The sequence below is a fragment of the Perca flavescens genome, chromosome 14 (assembly GCF_004354835.1).
Source record: "Perca flavescens isolate YP-PL-M2 chromosome 14, PFLA_1.0, whole genome shotgun sequence".
NCBI classification, from domain to species: Eukaryota; Metazoa; Chordata; class Actinopteri; order Perciformes; family Percidae; genus Perca; species Perca flavescens.
In genome coordinates this window covers 12,085,846-12,109,053 of record NC_041344.1, presented here as the reverse complement: position 1 = coordinate 12,109,053, position 23,208 = coordinate 12,085,846, and the positions used below count along the sequence as shown (strand labels likewise).

Sequence of the window (23,208 nt, the reverse complement as noted above, 5' to 3'; positions counted from 1 at the left end):
TGTGTGTGTGTGTGTGTGTGTGTGTGTGTGTGTGTGTGTATTGCGTGCTTGTCAGATGTTGGCATGTCTTTGTTTGGGCATCTTTAATTCCCAGCCGCATGGCTTCAGCTCATTATTCATCAGGCATAGTGCTCCAAGCCTCTCCAGAGGGCTCAGCATGCTGGGAGATTAAACAACGCAATTGAGCGAACGCACACACACACACACACACACACACACACACACACACACACACACACACACACACACACACACACACACACACACACACACACACACACACACACACACACACACACACACACACACACACACACACACAGGAAGCTCTAAAATCACACATACATCCACCATGTCAGCAAAGCATTGGCATGCACACTTACACACAAACAGCAAGAGATATGTCAAACTACTTCCATTCTATCACTGTCAAACACAAAAGCCTATGGAGAGCATTTTGAGCTGGGTTTTATAAAAGCAGCATTTAAAACAGTGTACAACATATACAACAACCACAACATTTAATGTCTGTTCTCTCTGCTGCTGTCGGCCTTCTACTGGAGCTTTTACCCTCTTTCTCCTTCTCCCCCCTATCTCCAGCTCTTTATCTTTCCCCTCCTCCTGATTTCAATCTCTCCCCATCAAACTCAGCCCACACACACCACCTAATGGAGTGTGTCAGTGTGCTCAGAGTTGGCTAAGCATGCACTCAGAATTAAGAATTAATGCCGTGGTGCTGCCTAATGCCTCAAAAGTCATGTGCAATGCACGCACATGTGTGTGTTCACATGCATTCCACCACATGGAATAGGAAAGACAAAGCATTTATTGATAGATTCTTCCCCCAATGCTAAGTTGCTCCCCGGACGCTGAATGTAATTGTCCACTGCTCCTAATGTTGAGGATGGGTTAAATGCAGAGATTGAATTTCACTACATTGTACTATTGTATGTATGTAAGTAAGTAAAGTTTATTTAAATAGCACTTATCACAGACAGAGTCACAAAGTGATTCACGGGCCAAATGAATAAATACATCATAACAAATCGATAATCAGAAAAAGCACAATAAATCACAGTAAATCATAGCAAAAACACAAAAGCATAAAACACATAGGAATACACTCAACAATGTGGTTAAACGAAAACCTGACTAAAAAGATGTGTCTTTAGCTGCTTTTTAAAAATGTCGGCAGAGGCAGACGTGAGGCAAAGTGTTCTATGGTCTAGGAGCAACCGTTTCACCTTTCACCTTTCACCTTTGACCTCAAAGATCTGCTGACAACATAAGCATGCAACAGATCACTAATGTAGGCCGGTGCCTGACCATTGATGGCTCTGTAAGTAATTACAAGAATCTTAAACTGGATCCTGAATTTAACAGGCAGCCAGTGCAATGAGGCCAGGATAGGGGTAATATGACATGACCTTCCTGACTTTGTCAGCAGCATTCTGGACCAATTGTAAACGATCTACAGATGATTTACCGAGGCAAGTAAGAAGAGCATTAGAGTAATCCAAACGTTAGGAAACAAAGGCATGTATAATCATTTCTAACTCAGCATAGGATACACCCTCAAGTTTTGCAACGTTTCGAAGTGTGTGAAGTATCTGACGAATAATACAGTTTCTTCTTACACACACACACACACACACACACACACACACACAATATACTGTGCTGTAATAGAGTGATTACCGCTGTCACTTACACTGGAAGTAAAGTTCCTCGTCTCCCTCTTGAGAAGCTTTGCTGTAGCCGCATTGTCTGCAACGAGAAACAAAGAAAGGCATCAGACAGTGTTTTATCCCAATTGGCAGACAAACAAATACAAGCATCAGACGCTGGTTATCTTACAATACAATAGGTTATATGGAATGTGCAAAAACTATGAGATAAGAGAAAGCGAAGACAAGAGTATTGACAGTGGAGATGGAAAAGATACAGAGAGGCATTCAGAAAGACCCCTGATGCGACGGCACTGATGAGCAACAGAAGGATCTGAGGCTGAATAAGTGGAAACCCTGCCTGATTTGAATGAGCAAGTCACAGATACACACCGATAGGCCGAGAATTGACAAACTATTGTTGTTTCAACCGGATGGATTTTATATGAAAAAAGATGAACACATGCACACAGAGGGACAACGGTTCTTTCTACACATATGTGCACACGCTGTTATCGCTCATCCCCAGCCACCACATGGGGTCTAAAGACGAAAGAGCTCTCTATGATCTGACTGCTGATGGCTTTTCGGCTTAGAAAACTTGGCTTTTTGCGCGCACACACACACACACACACACACACACACACACACACACACACACACACACACACACACACACACACACACACACACACACACAGAGTAAGTGAGAGATTAACAAGTGATGAACAGACATTCTGGATGGCCAGCAACATGCTTACTTGGATTAGAGAGACGGATGAAAAACAAGACAAGAGAGATACAGCCAAGGAATTGAAGGTTTTTAGTACATCAGAAGTTTTTCCAACAAACAGAGTGCTGATCATATATATTCTAAATACATCCCAGATATATATGGATATACACGGTCATTAACAGCTACAATCTGAAAAACTCTTTGCAACCCTCAGCAGCATTTTAGTTTATATACTGTGTGGTTTATGACATGTTTGTGCATGGGTTTATAGGTGGAACCTATAATGCATAACAACAACTGAACGTGGAACACAAACATTGTGGCTGGTTACCATGTTTTCAGGGACTGATCGGTGACTTTGGAGGTGGACAACCTGTACATAGGAAAGTCAACGAGTAAGGTTGCCCATGCATGTGTCTGTAGACCTGGACGTGTGTGGGCATTTGTGTGTTTGAGTGAAATATAATATCTGCCCAGGGAGCCGTGCGTTAATGCGAATGTCAGAACACAGCACTTCACACAGAACCAGTGCACAGCTAAGAGGGAGAGAGAGCACAGAGAGCCTGATGGACCCACAGTGTGTGTTTTAAGCATGTGTGTTCCTGTTTCTTTATGTGTGTGAGTATATATGTGCAGGGTTATGCACATGTACGCGCAAAACGCTTGCGTGCATGCTTTTACAGGATTGCGGGTCTTTTTGCATGTGAGTGTTTGCATGGGGAGATGTGATAGAGGGTGAGGCTGACACATCCCTCATCCTGTGCAGCAGCAGGGTCTGAGACAAGGTCAGGACCCTGTCTGTCAAAACACACCAGCAGACACATGCAGCAGAGGTCCTTAGGGCAGGAGATACCAGACAGGGGAGAAGAGACAAGAATGAATAGATAAGGGAGCACAGCGGAAAGGGAGCGAGGGGGGAAAGGGAGAGAGATGAGGACAGAGGGCATGGCGGTACCAGGAGAAACAAGATGCAAGAGACCTAACAGGGGAAAAGACGTAAGGGAGAAAATGGTTAACATGACAAGAGGATGAGGGCATAGCTGGGGATAAATCATTAAGATAAAAATTGAGGAAGTCGGTAGATGGAGAGGCAGCAGAGGAAGTGACAAGAAAATAGGAGGTTATGGATAAGAGGATAATTGGGCAGAAGGGTATGCAAGGAAGAGAAATAGTTGAAGAGGCAAACAGAATATTCCATAAAGTACACGATTAGGGGCAGAGGAAGAAGCAGAGAGAGTAAGAAAGGATGGTAGTGAGGAGTGAATGGATGCTAGAAATCAAAGAAGCAAGGCAGTGGTGGAAAACTGCAGTTACAGTATAGGACATACAGCAGGATGAGTTGATGAAATGACTGAGCAAAACAGCAAGCAAAAGTACACAAATAATAGATTTAAGGGACAAGTCAAGTGATATGAAGGATGTGAGGAGACAAGGAGGCAACTAAGCCTTGGATAAAGGAAATATGGAAGAAAAAGAATAATTGGCAGGGCTGCATGAAGGCAAAGTTGCATGACTTGATTCCATTTCCATTACTTCTTTTGAAATGTCACAAAAATGAAATAGCAGATGCAAAGTTGTTCTTTTTGGAGGGTGGCTTATTTTTTTGTGTATAATTCGACGGTAACACTCTCACATTTTCAAGTTCATTTTATATTGTGGCAGAATGCATTACTGAGGATATTGGGCCAAACAGCTTGACAAAAAAGGGACAAAAAAGAGAAACGGTTTTGACTAATTCTCATTCTCTTGGTATCAGGAAAGATTGAGAAAGAAGAAAAAGAAGCGCAGAGGAAGAGAAGAGATGGCAGGACAACTGGGAGGAAATGAAAAAAAGGAGAAAAAGGTGGGGTGGGGGGGGGGGGGTGGGGTGGGGGGGGGGGGGTGCAGGCATGCCAGTGTACCTGGGCATCAGCTGTGTGAAGGGAGGAAGAGGAGAAAGAAGAGGAGGAGGAGGAAGAGTGGAGAAGGAGGTCGAAAGCAGCACCACGCTAGCAGGAGTTACATTGGAGGAGCTCGAACAGACGCTGCTGGGAAAAAAACAAGGGAGGGGAGGGGGGATTGCCAATGTCAATTCTGGCTCTTTTCATAACTTTTAAAGATGGTCAGTCAACACAACTTTGGATTGATGAATAGATTCCTTTTTTCATTCTAACCATTGCGATATGATCGATGCTGCCAAGAAAACATGCAAAAATGATTAAATATTCATAGATCACAAATACTATGAAAATATATATATTATATTCTCTATTTTGAAAGTATATCCTGTGTTTTTTTAATTCTTTGCTAAATCGGTTCCAATGTTATGCTTTTGACTGGAATTTTGGACCAATATTTTTAATTTCACACTTCTGAAGAACCAGATGGCAGAAATAAATGTGTGGATGCCAAAACAATGAAGATTCTGGCCAAATTCTGTCACTATCAGTTCAGCCTCATCAAAAGTTAATTTTGACAAGAATTGTCATCTTAATTTTAGTCTTTGTTCTTTTAAGATTTTTGAAAATGCATACAGAATTTGTTAATAATAAAAATGTATACTCCGTTGGAAATCCATGAACTGTACCCTCTGACATTACAACATGGAAAAGACAATTTTTATCTAAATATGGAAAGGACAGTAGCTATAGAGTGTCTGTGAGATGGGTAGAGGGAGGAGGTGATGATATCCTGAAATCATGATTTGGGCTGACAGAATTAGCACTAGCCTTATCTACTTATACACTATGCATCTCAATGGCAAATTCTAATGTTTTGCTCATTTTCAAGTACAAGCACGGGCCCACTCGCTTGTGTTTTCAGAAAAGAAGATTAAAGCAGAAAAAGGAACGGATGCCATGTAAATGAAGCCTATTCACCATCTGCTCTTTCCTCTCCATACCTGAATTCTCCTCTAAAATAAAGTGCAGTTATGGAAATAATATGTATAATAGGTGAGAGAGCAGGAATAGAATCTGAGATGACAGGTGAAAGTGAAGCAGAGAGGAATTAGGCCAGCAGAAAGGTATGTGGGGCAATATACATGGAAATTGGGGAATTTCATGAAGCCACTTTTGTATAAGTTTATAACATTCAAAACCGTTGTTTTCTTCCATTGCTGGGAGCTGCTCCTTGAAACTAGAGTACTGCTCAAGCATTGTCTCCCTTTTCGTGCACAAAAGGAAAAGACATTATAGTTTTGGGTTAAGAATCATTAACAGGTCCATACTTGAGAATAATAAGGGGCAACATATTTCCAAAACTGATACAGAGAATTGCAGCTTTCACATTTAAAATGGAAGATGTTCCTGTCTGCTGGTTGGGGGCTTTCTGAAACATGAAAGCACTGATCTGTACGAGACACACAGGAAACTACATCACAGTGCTTGAGACCTTTTCTCTTGGCCTGCCCATCTCCCCTGCGTCCCATTTTTTCCCCTTCGAATCATACTTTTTGTCACTGTGTCGCCAAGAGTCAATGGCCCTATGAAATGACCCTCTGCTTTACTTCCCGCTTTTTCCTTTCTTTTTGATCTCTTCTCCATCTCCCACTGCTAAGAACTTGTTAATGGCTTACAATACATAGACATACACACACACTAGATCAGAAGACACACACATGCACGCTGGTGTGGCCAGTGAAGGGTAAAACAATCCCCATCGCACTGACCAGTCAAGCCTGGGCTTCCTGGAGAATGTTTGGGCGATGCCCTGGAACTCTAGCTCTATCAAAGTCTGTCAGGCACCAATGGACTCTGTGTGTGTGTACAGTATGTGTGTGTGTGTAAGTGATGAGATAAAGTGTCAAGATAAGGTATTAAAGAGAGGAAAATACAAAGTACTCATTCCCTTTTGTCCCATCATAATTTTCCAAATCTTTCAAGCTGTGGGTTCACTAAGAAATGTGTTTAAATACTTTGTATTATCTTTATAATGCTGAGAATAGTGCCTTGTAAAGGTCTGGACATTTATTCCTCAATGACTTTCACCTTGTCCACTGTTGCAGGTGTAAGACCCAAATAAAGGACATGATATCACCAAACAAGATCAGAAGTCAGTACGGTAGCCCGGATGCACTAATTGACACAGTAAATCTAAAAACACTACCGGTGCTACTTCGAATCATCAACCGGCACAAATACTGGAAAATATGACAGTGCTGCATTCTGTCTATCACATACCTTTACATAGAAAACAAGAGGTAAGTAAGCTGCTGGTGTGTTTTGGACTACACAGAGGTACAGACTACCTGCTGACACATACTTACATTAAAAGTGAGAGCCAGTTTTTCTGATAATGTGGGTTTACATAAATGCAAATGCATGCCTCGAACGCATGTGACCGCCTGTGTCCGTGCCTTCATGTGTGTGCAGTGGGACTCATTTGCATGTGTCTGTGTGAGCAGGCAGATCGATGTAACCGAGACCCCACCAGCTGTAGCCGGGAGCTGGCTGTCTTTGCAAACACGAGAGCATGGTAATTGAGGCATCAAGCCATTCCCCTCTTTGTCTCTATGCAAAACATGAAGAGCAAGTTAATGGTCCAGCAGCGATGAACAATGGAGACCACTTGCAATGAATGCAGTGATGGAAATAAAGGAGAGAAAGATAAGAATTATTATTTATTACTAGACCGCACACGAGATGACGCTGCCTTCCCTCAAAGCAACAGTGTATTTAAATACTTTTGTGTGTTGTACACTGAGAGTAAGCACATTTTTGTAAATTCTGTGTTTTTCTACTGCAGTGATGTTGCCTTCATGCGGCTGTGTGCTGCATGTGAGTACATCTATTCCCGCATATTCCTTTATAGATGTTTTAACTGACAGCACCACTTTGTATGGTGCTGCAGGTAGTGAATAAAACCCATTTCCACGCCCGGTTGACTCCATCATTGGACTGTTTGTGTCTATCTCGAATCGGTCTGGTGGTCTCTATATGTCACAATCCCCTCTTTATACAAGTAGCTATGGAATAGGCCTGCTTTGCTTTATCATGATGAGAGGTGGCACCTATGTAGATCTGTGTGTGTATGTGTATGTGTGTGACAGAACGAGAGAATGCACACAAACTATTGTTTTGTTTTAATGTATTCGAAAATCTCCCTGGACAAATATCAATTGAATACCAGCCAAATTATATTAAAAACACAAACCCCAATTGTTTTCTGGTCATGTGTGTAACTGTGTGGGAGTAGATATGGGCCCCCTACCTATGCACTTGCATTTGTGATGGAGTGTACACTATAAATTGTGTGAGCGTGTGTGTCTGTGTGTGGGAGTGTGTGAGGCGAGCTGGCAGAATATAGAATTGGACAGGAGTCAAAGAGTGGTTGGAACGACAAGCAGAAATGCACTCTTGCCCCCTTCATCTGCTCCGCTGAATAAAACATGCAAGTATACGTCAAGATATACTCCTAAATGATGCAATAAACAAGACAAGGAAACATGCATTAAAGTGCCTGAGATCACGTAAAATAGCAGCATTGAACTGAAACAAAGCTATGCTACAATGTATTAAGTATCTGGTTGGATGATTGATTGCTCGATTGTGTGCAACTTTCTAGGACTACTAGGACCATAAACTTTGATTAATTTATGTGATCCTTGCCGCAAAAAACAAGGCTTTCAATTATTATTCAAATATTTTGTCTATATTGTCTTGAGTATCATATAGGACCACTGCCGGTACTGATTTGCATATAAGCCCCAAACACAAACTTTTTTAACATTAATAAGTGCTGGCCTATTAGGTGCAATAATCACTCTTAAAGGGGAACCTTGCCCGTTTGAAACCAGCTTTGTCATCTTTGTGTGGGCAGTGTGTTTAGATGAAAGGTGTATGGCTTCCCTCCGTAGTGCCAGTTTTGCATCATCCAGTGGATCTCGGCAGACCTTCGCTGCTCTGCTTCATGGGGAGCTCCGTCCATTGGCAGCACAGAGAGAAGAATGAACGGTGTTTGTTCATCTAAACACAGCCATGACACAGAGCAGCTGAATTTAAATCTGCAAAATAGGTTTTTAAGCACCAGCCGAAACTCTGTTAGTTGTCTCTTTTATAGTTGCTTCACTCTTTAGTCCATTCAGAGGTACTACTGTAGCAACTATGCTGTAATTGCTGGAAAATGTGTAGCAATGTCTAATAATTACCTAAGGCTACAAAACTAATTTAAAATATTAGGCGTGTATCTTTAAACTGTCCTTTTTTACATTATTAAAAATTATGCTATCATAACACGTACTGGGTTGCTTGACCTAATTTTACGCTGGTCATTACAATCCATGCCCTTTAGTTCTCAAATATTCCAAAATTGAATTGTACCAGGCTGCCCCTTTAAAGTAGAACTCAAGAAATAAAGCTTCTTACATTGCTTGCTACAGTCTCAATGGTCACCACAAAACTCTCCCAATTGACTAGACTGGAGCAGTATGCTGAAAGGTCACAGTAACAGAGGAGGAAGTCGTAATAACCTGCAATTCAAACTATTTGTTTTAAGTTAAATACCTTAGTTGTCTCTCATCTTATTTTGATCTTGTTTTCAAAATGTAGTCAAAAAATGTATTTGGACGGTCCACTCTTTAATGTAAAAAGCACAAAAGAGTTTTGAACTCTCTTTAGTGGCAACTATCGATCTGAGTATACCATATGGCAGCGGTTATACAAGCAACACTGCTTTAACCTCTCTCTCATCTGCTTTGCTGCTTCACATTTCCCACTTATCTATGTGAAAACTAATTAGATAGCAAAGAACTATGAACTTCTAGCCAAGAAAACGATCAAAGAAGGTTTTGACCCTGCCAACGTTTTACCCTCGACACAGACAGCACCATTATCAGTCTGACTTCTTTATGTTGCATATTAAATGATGAGTCTAACTGGTTATCGTGTAATTTTAGCCATTCTCTCACCGTCGCTGCACATTTCTTTCTTCTCATTGGATTACTGTAATCTCGATTTAACAGAGTATCGTGTGACAGTTGACTGAATATGTGATTGAGTCTACGAGTGTTTGTACACATGTGCATGTCAGTGTGTGTTTGTGTAACATGCAGAGGGTATTAAAATCTTAGAATGACAGAATGAGCCATAGGGATAATGTAATATATAATAGTGGATAATGCATGTTTTTACGACTGTTTATACATATCTACCTCCTCCAGATGAGCAGGCCAACTCCCATGGAGAGCAGCATGATCAGGGCGGCCACGGACACAACGACAATGATCACCACTGGACTCTGTTCACTGGACGCCAGTGCCACTGGAAATGACAAAACACTCACTCATTGCACATATGAACAAAAACACACACCTTAGCTGAAATGGCAATTTAACACACCAGCATGCAGTGCACATACTGTACATTCAATTACTGTATATTAGATGTGAACTAGAAGAGTAGATGAGATCAAATAATAAGGCAATGACCTTTAGGGGCAAATTCATTTAACAGGAAGTTGATTAGTGTGGAGGGTAAACTGATGTTTTCCTATTTTCGAAAGCCAAGACCTCTTCTACATTATTAATATTATACTTGACCCTTCTATATTACATAGTTTGAAAGTGTTTTCATACACTCTGCTTCACCAAAATGACTCAAAGGAACAGAAATGATATGACACCATGTGTTTCAGTAATACACAGTATACTGTCAATCACGTTACATTAACTTCATCCACAGATGGCAGTTTGGCAAGTTTGCCAGTTGTCAGAATTGTAGATTTTCACATTTCCATTTTTTTATATGTAATTTAAAGACTTCTCATCCATGTTGGCTTAAAAGTTGAGGTTGTTGATGACCATGCAATCACTTGTACAATTATTAAAAACAGTAATAGCTTTGTTATCTGCTGTTACCGAGGTAAAAAACTAACTTTGAACCTCAACAGATTTGCAATATTTACCATCCTGTGACACAGCACAGCATGCAGTAGCTATTAGTTATCTTCTCCAAACAGAAAACTAATCTTCAGCACCACAATGTAAACATTTACTAAAGAACATGAATTCCCCCCCTCTGTATTGAAGCTGTACATTCATCCATTGTTTGATTACAATCAACCTACAAATACTTATAGTCGCTTAATGCATTATTCCCTTGACAGATAAATGTCATACTTGTGTGATTGAGGTTGATGATAATGTATTGTTAGTATTGTATAAAATCTGTTTGCATGCCTGCGTTTCGTATGTGGCAACTAGAGGTTTCTGTGTTGCTGCTTTGTAAGTGTGTCAGGTCACTCATTTGACTCTTGATCTAGCCTGAGGCAGATGAAGCATACTCAATATGCATTATCCCAAAAACGTTATTGTGCAACTAAGAGCCATCACATAAAGCAAAACAAAGAAGTGTGTCACCATTCGTTTAAAAACAAATACATAATCTGTAAAACTGGTCTTTGGCCAACTGTAGAATTGTTGTGCAGGGCAACTCTCAGGTGAAATAGACTTTGAATGCTCAACAAATCCCTTTCCTGGGTAAATAAAAGCTTAAAACAAAGGATTCATGAGATGACACAAGGGACATGGTATCAACTTGCACAAAGGAGAAACATTTCACAGTTTACTAGTAAAATCTTGCATCTTCACACATAATCTCAGACACAGTCACTTCCCATTCTTTGTCTCTCCCCATTTCTCTCTCACTCTAGCCGCACGGTTAATTGTGTGGGCTGGCCAGGTGCCTACACAAACCCCCTATCCCAAGCTGCCTGGCGGTACTGAGAAAAGGGAGTGAAGAGAAAGTGAGGAGGAGAAGGGGGGAGGAGGAGGCGTAAAACGGCTACTCACACTCGCCAAGTGTCTGTAGCTCCAGGGGAGCACTGTACGCTCCATAGTCGATGGGAGGTGGCGAGGAGGACGATGAAGAAGAGGAAGAAGTAGAGGAGGATGAGGAGGCAGAGGATGATGACAGAGGGGAAGAGGACAGGGATGAGGAGGGGGCCGGCGTGGAGAAAGGGCGGATGAGGAAGACATATGTGGTGCCAGGTTTGAGGTTGTTGACACTGATCCGTGTGGCGGCGGTCTTCACAGTAGAATAACTCTGATCCTTTTGTTCCTGCGGAGACAGAAAGCGAAGTGAGACATGGAGAAAACAAAGGAGGAGGAGTGCGACGAGTAGGTGGAATCCATTTGTGAGATGCCTTGTTCATTTTCATGGCACAGTTTGTAATGCTGGGAGACGTGCGAGACGATTCAAAGAGTCAGACAAAGTTTTCAGACAAGCTGAGGAGTCAGACTTCTTTAAACTGCTTTCAATAAGTATCACTGTTTGCTTTGGAATTAAATTATGAAAAACCGCGGTAATAAAAGCACGGCTCTATTCATTAGAGACGTCTTCAGAAAACAAATCAAAGATGGTGCTGATTTGTTTCTGTCTGTGAGAATGACTCACTCACACAAGTGGACACAATGGGGGCAGTGAGTAGGTGACACATTAATATAATCACTCCACTTGTTGTCTGATATGTTTTTGCCTGCGTTCCCTTTCCCACCTTGTTTCAACAAATAATCCTTATTTTATCTTTGCACGTCATGCCTCTGCATGTCAACAATATCACTTAATTTGAGATTGAGCTTCTATTACAGCTTTGATGATAAATCAGATTTAATAGTCACAGTAAGGCAAGTGAAAGAGTAAGTTTTGAGTGTGCACAATGCTACTTGCATGATCTTTATTGCTTTTTAAGTCCAAGAATAGCATTGCACAAAGAGGGGATAGAGCAGAACGAACGTCAGAGAGAGGGACGCAGGCAGAATGAAATAAAGAGAGATGAAATGAGACAGAGAATGGCAGCTACTGTATAATGAGTGACTTCTGTGGAGTGAGCTAATATAGTATATATAGTGACACAGAGAAGAGATGGGCATGGGAGGATGGAGAGGAAAACACAGAGCCCCCAGAAAAGATTGGTCACAGATGACACTTTGTTATACCAAGTTATGAATAAACAGTGAATTAATCATTATTAGTCTCACCATTGTTGGTCATTAATGTCGTCACAATGTGTTATTTGTTGTGATCCAGATTCAACAGATTTTTACATACACATACAGCAATACCGGTATGTGGGTTCATACTGTAAAGCTGCATCCTGATATACATACTGACTATATACACTGACTAAGCAAAGCCATATTTCATACTTTAATAGGCTTATTGCTGCAGTGTAGTTGTATTGCCTTTTCATTTTGTGTTCATGTGTGTTCGTTTTGTTGTCACTCAGTTATTCTCCATCTGTCCTTTACTTTCCCTCCATTCATCTGCCTCCCTCATTCTGCTTTTCTTCTGCCTCTAGCCTTACAAAGCACCTCCATTCCTTTCTTTTTATCACTGTGCTCTTACAAGCATCTTTCCACTAAGTCATCTTCCCCTCATCTGTCCCTAATACCCTCTAACCTTTTCTCTCCTTCAGTTATCACACAGGCACCTCATTCTTTCAAAACACTCTGCTGTATACCTCTTGTTATCTCCTATCTTTGCTCAAGTCTTTCCTCACCCAACCCTTCCTCTCCTCTGAATCTTTTTTTTTTTCTAAAGCCGTGGGAGTAGAACAGTGAGGAGCAGGGCTTTATTAAATATGGCGAAGCATAGAGAAGAGAAGGAGGTGTGAAAATGGGTTCGAGTGTGACACATCCAAATACAAAGACCTTGCGTTGCCAGAAAATGCAGCCTATGAAAATGGAGAAGTGTAAGCGTGACAGCTGTGATTTACGTGCATGACAGATTTACTGTGAATACTGGTTTGTCACAATCTGACTAAGTGCTATAGTAAATGATCGTGATAAGGCCGATGAAATTACACTGGTTATCCATAAGAGCAAAAGAAAATGTGTCAGTGACATGGACTCAGAGTTATACATAATTGGCCCTTGAAACGCACTAAAAGTCACACAACACAACAGCAGTCAGTATACCACTTCCCCTTTGTTGTAAGTTTCTATTCTCCTTAAAGTTTTCATCACCAATGTTAGCATGGTTTACCAAAGCAAAAGGAAACTTGAAAATTATTTTGGTGTCTATGCTGTCACCATGGATACCAACTGGAACCCAAATGATACTGGATTTTCAATTTCGATAGCGATTTTGATATTTAGGAGTTTTAAAAAAAATCTAATACTTATACTGTATACTGGCTGTTAATTGTTGTTTTTACAGAAACATATAGCATTAAGAAAAATATCTAATAATATATAAAAAATAAATCATTAAAAGGGGCCCACCATCAATGTTACACAAGAAGTTCAGTTTACTCGTCATGAGGAGTTCTACCTCAGACAGTGAAAGCAACTTAAGGGAGGATCTAATGAAAGAAACTATTGAGTTGCATTATTATATGGAACACTTTTTAAGCTTTCGGTCTCTGCTACTGTGATTTTGACCGTTTATTTGTCTTGTGAGTCCCGTAACTTTATGGAAGCGCAAGACTAAATCACTGTAGTATCCCTTTAACATCCTTCAAATTTGTTTATTAAAGAATTGTGACCAAAACATATACAGAGCGGAATATTTTACCCATAATAATTAACCTATCAGTGCTCTCTGGTACACAAAACCATGTTATTGTGACACCGTTTTCCCATTTCCCTCAAACTTATCTTTGGCACAAATACTGATAAATTGGTAAAAGGATAAAATTGTCAAATAAAATCAGCCATACTACTTTTTTACACAATTTATATCAAGAATAAACATGACAAATTAAGGTTAGTTATGTAGCAGAAAAACATCAGTGAACAACAATGATGTGGACAGATTGTACCAGTGGATTTACCTTCTCATAGTATTTGACCTCATATTCAGTGCGGCTGCTGTTTGGGTAAGAAGGCTCCCTCCACACCAAGGTTATGCTCTTCTGCTCAATCTTCTCCGCTCGTAGGTCACTGATCAGAGATGGTGCTACAAAGACGAGAAGAGAGAGAGAGAGAAAGAAAAGAGATGAGTTTGGGGATTCCAGTCTCATTCAATATAAAATCGAGGAGTTTTCCATCAAGAACAAAGTCTTTCTCTGCTGTATTCCCATCTTTTATACAAAGCTTGACGGTGCAGGCAAAGGTCAAGGGAGGAAGACAGTGAATTCTCTCCTCTTAAGGAGGATTTTGCCAAAAAGCAGGCATTGATATATACAGTATACCCTACTGTATTCAGAGATCTGAGATGAGAGGGCAAAACAAGAAGGAAGCAAATATGGATTGTGGGCATAAGAAGACAGTGGGGGAAGTCCAATAAGGATGTAAGGAGAGAAGAGGAACAAAGGGAGTGACTTACGAGGACGAGGACTTAATTATTGAAGCTGAGCTGTGTCAGAGCAGGCAGCTTCATCGCACTCCGTGAATGGACAAACACTACGTGTGCGTGTGTGTCTGTCATTGAACAGGGCCTGGATTGGTAGACGGATAGAGAGACTCTGTCAGTTAGCCTGGACTCCTTGTTTCCTCTCAGAGTCTCTCATTTAAACTGACCTCAGAACTTTTTCTGACTCAATCTAGAAGAGCCGCAGTGAAATTGAGCCTGACGGATATTTCATCTCTTATTGATCACAATAGAGGAACAAAATTGAAGATGAATTATACCGTACAAAGCTTTCCAAATTTAGATGCAGTGTGTAATGGCGCAGCTCGCTAAGCAAACAATTTCATTACTGAGAAAAGATCAGTTCTTTGTTTTTCTGTCAACAAATGACAGGCAGCACATAGTATGATAATTGGCAAACACCACCCACTCTTGCTTAAGTGCTAATTATGCTGTGTATAATGAAGTAGCCAAATAGGTTGTCACTCCAAAATACTAAGAAAAATAAAGGGGCGCAGTTAGTTTAGTGAAAAGGTCTTTATGTTTGGGAGGAGCACTGACATTAAGGCCATTAGGGTTAATTTTTAGTGGCAGGGGAGTGTAATGGGTGTTTCCTGTCATCTTTCTTGTACTGGATTAATATTATTGCGGTTTTTCACTTACTTAAACCTTTCAATGTAATTAAAAAATAAATGATCCTCAGGATTTTCCACGACATTAAAGTCACTTTTCCTTTTTTCTTGACATTTATTTCTGTCCCTGATTGTCTTCTGTTTTTATTCTATCCTTCTCCTCTCAGTCACCCCATCAGTTGACGGCTCCTCTTTCTTGCTCTTCTCACTTCCTGCTCATCTCCTTCCTGACCTTTTACCACCAATTCATCTCTTTCCTCTGTGAAAACAGCCTCACTAATGAATATGTTCTGCCTGTCACTCACATGAAAACACACACACACACACAGACACACACACACGCACACACACACACACAGCATCTGTGCAGCTCCTTCAGTCCTCTTGAACAGCAGGATAATAAAGTCATTTTAGGCAGCAGATCAAAGAAACACTCAATCTGTCTCTCACTGTCTGTCTCTATCTGTGTGGGTTTTTTGTGTCTGAAAACAGGTATTATCCATTATTCATGGTGACTTCTGTGAATTTTTGTATCATTGCATTTTATGACTGCCCAATCAAGTTGAATAGAGAAGGAAGAAAACCCAGGCCGAATGATAACCCAGCATGTGTGTATGTGCATGTGTGACTGTCTGTGTGTCTCTCAATTTGTGTCCAGTAGGAAAGTGGCTTGGTCCTTCATGAAGGAAAAAAAAAAAAGTAAAACTGCAATTCCGAATCATAAAGGGAAATCTAGTGAGCAGGTTAACAATTCAACATGTTATTTTTATTAAAATAAATGATTCACTTAGGGTTAGGATTCAATAACAATGAGCCTTTGCAGTTAGTCGTCATTGTGTCAATTCTGTTCATGCTAATGTTTATATGATTATGCAAATAAAACAAAACATTATAATACATTATATTAGATATAGGCACAACACCTAGTTAGAATTACCCAAAGAGTCTGACTAGTTGCACATTTTTCTTGTGTTTCTGATCTTTGACAAGATACAGTCAATGCAGTTTGGTGCCCATTATTATTTACAGAAATGTAGAAATAAAATACCTGAAATAGTATATGAGAACATAGCTGGTTTGGTTTGAGGGGGCACTTTAATGTTTGATTTGAATTAAAACAATTATTCCATCCCTGAATGTGAAAAAACTTAAAAATAAATAATATTCAATGTTCAGAAAAAGCTAATTGTTCCAATTAGTGGCATTTTGAAAGTATGAACATTTTACTTTAAGGCATCCAGTCATTGTAATATACCCACATAATGCAACATAAGCGACAGACAAACAGTAAGCTGTAGGGGGAGAGAAGTTGTAGGAAAAAAAGAAAGACACTGAAGGAGAAGGAAAGATGCTAATTAACAGTATACAGGAATGTATAAACACTTGCAGAGCAATTATTCTTTATAATTAATGAATATGTACAGGCATTTATTATATAATGTAGAGGAAATAGACTGGAGCCTAGCTCATGGAAAAAATAAAGCAATTAATCCCACAGTACATGAGAGGGGGGTGAGACAAAGGTCAAAATAAACAAATTGAGAAAAAAAGAGAGGTGCTAGGTAGTTGATGAAATGAAAGGTTAAAGTGAAAGGAAGTTCTAACAGACACTCTTCCTTTCTTAAAGTCCCTGCCAACCAAACACAAAGAGAAACTCAGTCTAACTAAACCAAGAGCAAGGTGTCAACCTGCTCTCCCCATCTATAACTGCAGGCTATTGTTTGCTTCTTTTTCCTTCCTTGTGTGTTGAATTATGCATAGGACTGGTGCCTGCCTCCACACCAACCAAATTGCATCACAGCTTAATCTGACACATACAAATCAGGTGAGCATGAGTTCTCTATCCACACACACACACACACACACACACACACACACACACACACACACACACACACACACACACACACACACACACACACACACACACACACACACACACACACACACACACACACACACACACACACACACACACACACACACACACACACACACACACACACACACACACACACCCCAAAGGCTTAAATACAAAAGTAATGCACTGGTTAAAGTGGTGTTGAAATGTGCCAGACAGAAGCAGTGTCTGAACTGCGAGTACAATTTCTAAACCCTTGAGGAATTTATTATAAACTACAGAAGAAAAGATACTTTATTGATCCCCAGGAGGGAAATTACATTTTTACACTCTGTTGATACATTACACACAGGCCCAAAATACACACACATGCACAAACAGGACCTGTACATGCACCAATTGGAGAGATGTCAGCGTGAGGGGGCTGCCCATGAAGGGTGTCCCGAGCTGTTGGGGGTTCGGGTGCCTTGGCCCGTACAGGGACTTGAACCGGTGACCCTCCGGTTCCCAAGCCAAGTCATTACAGACTGAGGTACCACTGCCCCAAACAGCACATATACCAAAAGTGTGATACAATATGAACACTAATACATATCAGACTTTAATATTAAACTGGAAGGGGCCTTTCGTAAGGCCTGAAAAAACCTTTGTTCATAGCTTCTAAAACATATTTACTAATGAAATTATAAAGAAATACGCACCAGAATTTGAATTTGCCAATTTGTTAGCTACCGTATTGTCTAGAAAATGTCTTCTAGGAAAAATATATTTGATCTGTTTGGGATAAACTTCAGAATATAAGTATCTATGAGAAATTTGGACACAACTATGGAAGCAATGGTTAGTATGTGGATATAATAGTTTGCAAGACATACACACACAATCAGTTGGCATAAGTGCAGATACTGTGCGCCCACCACTTCAACACACACACACAGCACAAACAAGAGTGTATGGCAGCAAATGGCGGGTAGTGCTGGTTTTGGCGTTTCATTTGAGAGGAAGAAATCAATGCCGACTGCTGTGTGAAATGGCTTTTGCACTCAAACATGTACACACAGACACACACACAATTGCACAATGCTTTTCACAAGTAATATAGAAGAGGTGATGGCCTTGTGGGGCAATAAGCTTCTCCAGCTCTGCTGTGGAAGTACGCAGCCAACGTTTTCAAAGCCTCATCATACAGCAGAAATTGCATGGCAGACACACTGATAGGCTCTCGTCACAAAGACATACAACTCCTGATAAGATCCGGTATGAAAGCTTTGCTGTACACATACCAATCACTGCTAGAGATAATGATCTTTAGGCTTCAAAGGGACACTATGATGAGAGCAAAAAAGTGAGTCATGAGGAAGTATAATAGATAGAGTTTGGTCAAACTTCCTAGGATGCGAGTACAAGCTAGGGCTGGGTACCATTTAGGTTTAATAGATCAGATTTCAGACTCTGCTCATTAGTTGCAGTTTTTGTTGAATCAGAATATTTCTACACCCTTGACACATTTGTCACAAACTTATTAAATCATATTGTTTGAATAAGAAATTAAATTATGTAGAAAGCTAAAACTACCTTCCTTTTTAGCTGATTTAAGCTGCCGTAAACATGAACGAAATGGTATTTTAAGATTCTGTCTGATTAAAAGAAAAATATGAATATTCTCTATCTTGCCATGCACTAGTTAAGTATTTCTTGTCTGTTACTTTGGATGCACATTTAGCTGATTCTCTTAAGTCATGACCACTACTGGGGGCACTGTGCACAACACAATGCAGTAAATGTATTCATATGTTAGATGAACTCCTTCCACTGTATTAATTTCCAGTGGTGATAACTGTTGCCCTTCAAAGTTCTAGCCACAGTCCGTCATATTGGAAACTCGGTGCATGCCTAATCAGCGATATGGACAGAAGCACAGATCCTCCGAACTTGCTTTCAGAAATCAAAAGGTTGAATTGAAAAGCAACAAATCCTTAGGTTTTTAAAGAGGGTTAAAAGTTACAATTTAGACCCAGTTCTCAATACCCAATCCTTCAGACACTGGGGGTTATGTGACAGCTCTGTCCTCAGGTCTCTATGGCAGGTAGATCTATGAATAGACTGTGGCACAAAATGGCAGCCGCTGCTGTAGGCTCTTGCATGCATGTGTACAGAGGCAGCTGAGGTGCATCTGGCATCTCTGTGGCGTTATCAAAGGAGACAGACAGAGGAGCTGCTCTCCCCAGGGGCGTCGGCACATGCAGGGCTAAACATCTCACAGTCATTCTTACTTTTCTTCTCTTTCTCTTCCTCACATGTATGGTTCCTCTCTCGCAGTCTCTCCATCTCCTTATCTTGCCATTTCCCCAACACAGCTCTACCTCCATCTCTATTCTCGGGGGAATCCACTGTTCCCCCCCCAGGCCTGTTTGTGCCTCTGCTGAGATGACATCCATCTTGTAAGGAGGGGTGTCTTATTGTTCTACTTCTCACCACCTCCCCCTCAGTGTGTAACTTTACGCGCTCCTGTGTGCCTTCGCATATTAAAGAGTGAGTAGCGGCATGTGTGTCCGGAATGAAAAGTTAAGATGGTGGAGAGTGTGTAGCTATACGTTGTTTAGGCAGGAATGATTGAGAGAGCTGCATCTCTCAGGCCTGTTCATGATCATAGGGTTAATGGGAAGCAAGAGCGTCGTTCCCTCTGAGCACATCACTACTGGCTTCTCCTGGGGATAAACGGATAGTGCAACGATTTATGTGACTGACAGCGGAGGAGTGGGAACATTTAGTTTCTTTTGGTTCGGCTGTCCCTGTGGCTTTTTATACACCTACTGTCACATGCATTTCTGTCAGTGGTTCCAAAATCCCAGTGGAGCGTGCATGTGCATTTCAGTAAAGTTTCAAACGGCCAAGTAGTTGCGTGGTTAACTTTTTAAAGTATTTTTACTCATTTGAACTTGACAGTAACGTGTGCTTCCTGGATCAATGCAAAAAGCGTATCAGGAAATGAATAATGTGCCTAATAATGTGTGTATTTATTGCAGTTCCAGATTTCGCTCAGATTTTCAAATATCCTGCTGATAGACTTCAATCTGAAGCCAGAATCCACTGCTGCACACTTTCAACTGTCACTTGTATTGAGAAACACTGCAGTATCCTCTCAGATGGTAACCATAAAGCAACGCATTCCATGCACTGACTGAATTAAGCACACAAGTTTTCAGTAGCTACCTGATGTAAGAAAAACAGACATTGCAATAGCAATCTAGCTGTTGCAATGAAATCGCTTAATAGTACAATTTAATAATATAATATTCACCATTATAGCTTTAAAGCATCCTTTAAATGCATTCAAGTACAGCTTATATAATATCTTTGTATTAAACACAATTAACGCTTCTTTAAACTGCATCACTATCTGAAAGGTGGATTACTAAAGTTGGCTGGCATCTAAAAACATTTAGGAGGATTCAAGACAAGTCCGTTTTAAATCTCAACATCTTTATTTCACGATTCTGCAGGTGGTTATATGTGCATGCATGTGATTGCATCCTAATCTAATGATGTTGTATATAAGAGCAGCTACCCCACACAGGTCTCACTATCTTGCAGCGGGTCTTGCTGTTTTAATCTGTGGCTAGCGGCCTGCCTCAGCAGTGGAGCGCTATCTGGCAACCTGTCCCCGCTCACGACTCTAGTCTAATCTGCCTGTCAGCATCCAGTCGCCTGGACGCCTCATCCTAAACATACACAGAATTATTCTGCTCTGCTAAAAGAGCAGTAGGTTTGTTAAAAATGATATTATCCAGAATCATGCTTCAAAGGCGAGGTAAGCAGATTCAGCCAGGATCAGGTATTATCTGTGGTTATTGTCATTTATATCAGTAAAGGAAAAAAAGAGGAGGGGAGATGTTTAGAGGGAAAGAGTGCACACACACACACACACACACACACACACACACACACACACACACACACACACACACGTGGATGTTTTTATCTGAGAGGGGGAGGAATGGTGCAGTGAAGACACCTGGATAGGGCACATTTCCATCTAAACGACAAGATTATATGTTGCCTGGACTTGATCCACCTAGGTGTGTGCACGTGTGTGTCTGGATGTGTGTGTTTGTGTAATAGAGAGGAGCGACTTAGTGATGGAATGATTAAATGTGTCAGTCAGTTGGTGGGTGGGCGAGAGAAATGCCGGAGCAGAGAGCGAACAAGCAAGCGGGACAGAGAGTCTCTCGCTGTATGACATATTCAAAAGGGCCCGATCAACATTATCCAGCTGTGCAAAAACATCAGGTCCTGAATATAAGCTTTCAATGAAACAGCGACCCATTTCTGCACATTAGAGGATGATTTTAAGAAGCCGATAACATATGGACCTGCTCTATGTAAAAAAAAAAACTATTACTGTACCTGTTGGCTCAGACTTTACAGTTTACAAATATGTCAAATCTGGCATCCCACACTTCCACCATGGGAGAGCGACGAGGACGGGCTTGCTTAAACTGCTCTTGACAGCTGCTCACTGACTGATACTGAACACTCTTCAGGCCCAGTGTGCTTTAGCCTAAAGGCAGAGGCATGGTCTGATCATGACACATTCGTCAAGCCAGACAAATTCTGCCCAGAGCCTCCAAGAAATAAAAACACTGGCCACACACACTCCCAAAAGACACCCACACATCACTCATACCCAGCCACCCACCCACACACACACACCCACACCCCATGCATCCCTAATCCAGAGCTGGATAAGGGGCCCACTGAGCCAAGGGCAAAACTGATCCCCCATTTACCCAGCCCATGCCCCATCTCCTCACATAACTCCAGTCATGTTTCCATCCCCCACTCTCCTCCTCCCTTTTATCCATTCCATTCTTGACACGCCACGCAAAACTCCCCCTTCCCCTTGGTGGCCTAGAGAGTCCTGATAAAACCCCATCTGTTTGGGAGAAATCCACTCCTCCAGTGTGCATGTGCAAGCATTCGGTTCAAAGAGATGCTTTCAAAGAATTCAGTTTGGTTTAAATAGAGAGTTTTAATGTAACTTGATTTAAAATACTTTTCATCCACAAATAAAGACAATCTTAATGTATGCATAGTAATGTAAATTGTCCCTGTGTGTCTACAGTATGTGTGTGGTTAGGTTGTTTTGGCCATAATACAGCACCCATTAGCACCTTCTCTCCCCAACTCAGACTGTGCCCTTAAATCCTTAGGCTTTCTTCGCTGCTAACAAGCTTTATGTGCCCAGAAAAACAAATATGGTACAGTAAGAGGAGATGGGGAAAGAGTTGTAGAGAGGATAGAGGGAAGCAGTGATTATGTCAAGACTTGCAGCGAGAGAAAGGGAGCATGGTGGAAAGAGTGGTTGTGGATGAAGTGGCAGGAGGAGGAGGGAGAGAAATTACCATCTAAGAATAGTGAGTTTATGTAGAGAGCAGGAAAGGATAAGGTGGGGGAAATGAGGAAGGAAATAGAAGGTGAAAAAAAATAAGAGATCAGAACACAGAGGGAAGGAGGAGGTAAAAAAAGAGCATAGGGTAATAAAGAGATGATGAGGTGGCAAGAGAGATAGGGAAAGTGAGTCTGTGTGTGTGTGTGTGTGTGTGTGTGTGTGTGTGTGTGTGTGTGTGTGTGTATCTGGTGTGTGTTAGCTTTGTTCCTAATCCCTGCTGCAGTATTCATAAAGGTCAGTGAGTTTTGATGGTTTAAAGTCTTGGTGTGTAGGCAAACACACATGTACAGACATAAGGTTGAGGTCTGTGCAGTTTTTTTCAATTCTGTACCTGACTGCACAGGATTTCCCATTACTGCCTGCTCCTGCAGATGCGCTAACTCACTTCACAGTGCACTGGTCACTCCGACCCCCCAAATAATTCTATTGGGCTTATCTTGCAGCGGAAAAAAAGAAATGCAGAGTCCTTATTAGGCTTGGGTATCGTTTGGGTTTTTTCTGATACCGGTGCTAAAACGATACTTTTAAAACGGTGCCTGAACCAAAATATATATATTTATAATGTATATAATTTAAAATATAAAAAAGGAG

At 41.0% G+C, this 23,208-nt stretch overlaps 1 protein-coding gene across 2 annotated transcripts in view; it reads right to left on the bottom strand.

Moving 5' to 3' along the window:
- epha10 (EPH receptor A10) overlaps window positions 1-23,208 on the bottom strand; it is a 167,676-nt gene that overhangs the window by 14,364 nt on the left and 130,104 nt on the right. For both annotated transcript variants that reach the window (XM_028596648.1, XM_028596649.1), the window contains exons 6-9: window positions 14,155-14,279; window positions 11,171-11,438; window positions 9,533-9,641; window positions 1,712-1,767 (exon numbers count right to left, since the gene is read on the bottom strand). In XM_028596648.1, coding sequence (XP_028452449.1) covers window positions 1,712-1,767; window positions 9,533-9,641; window positions 11,171-11,438; window positions 14,155-14,279 — 558 coding nt within the window. The remainder of the gene's footprint in view (window positions 1-1,711; window positions 1,768-9,532; window positions 9,642-11,170; window positions 11,439-14,154; window positions 14,280-23,208) is intronic.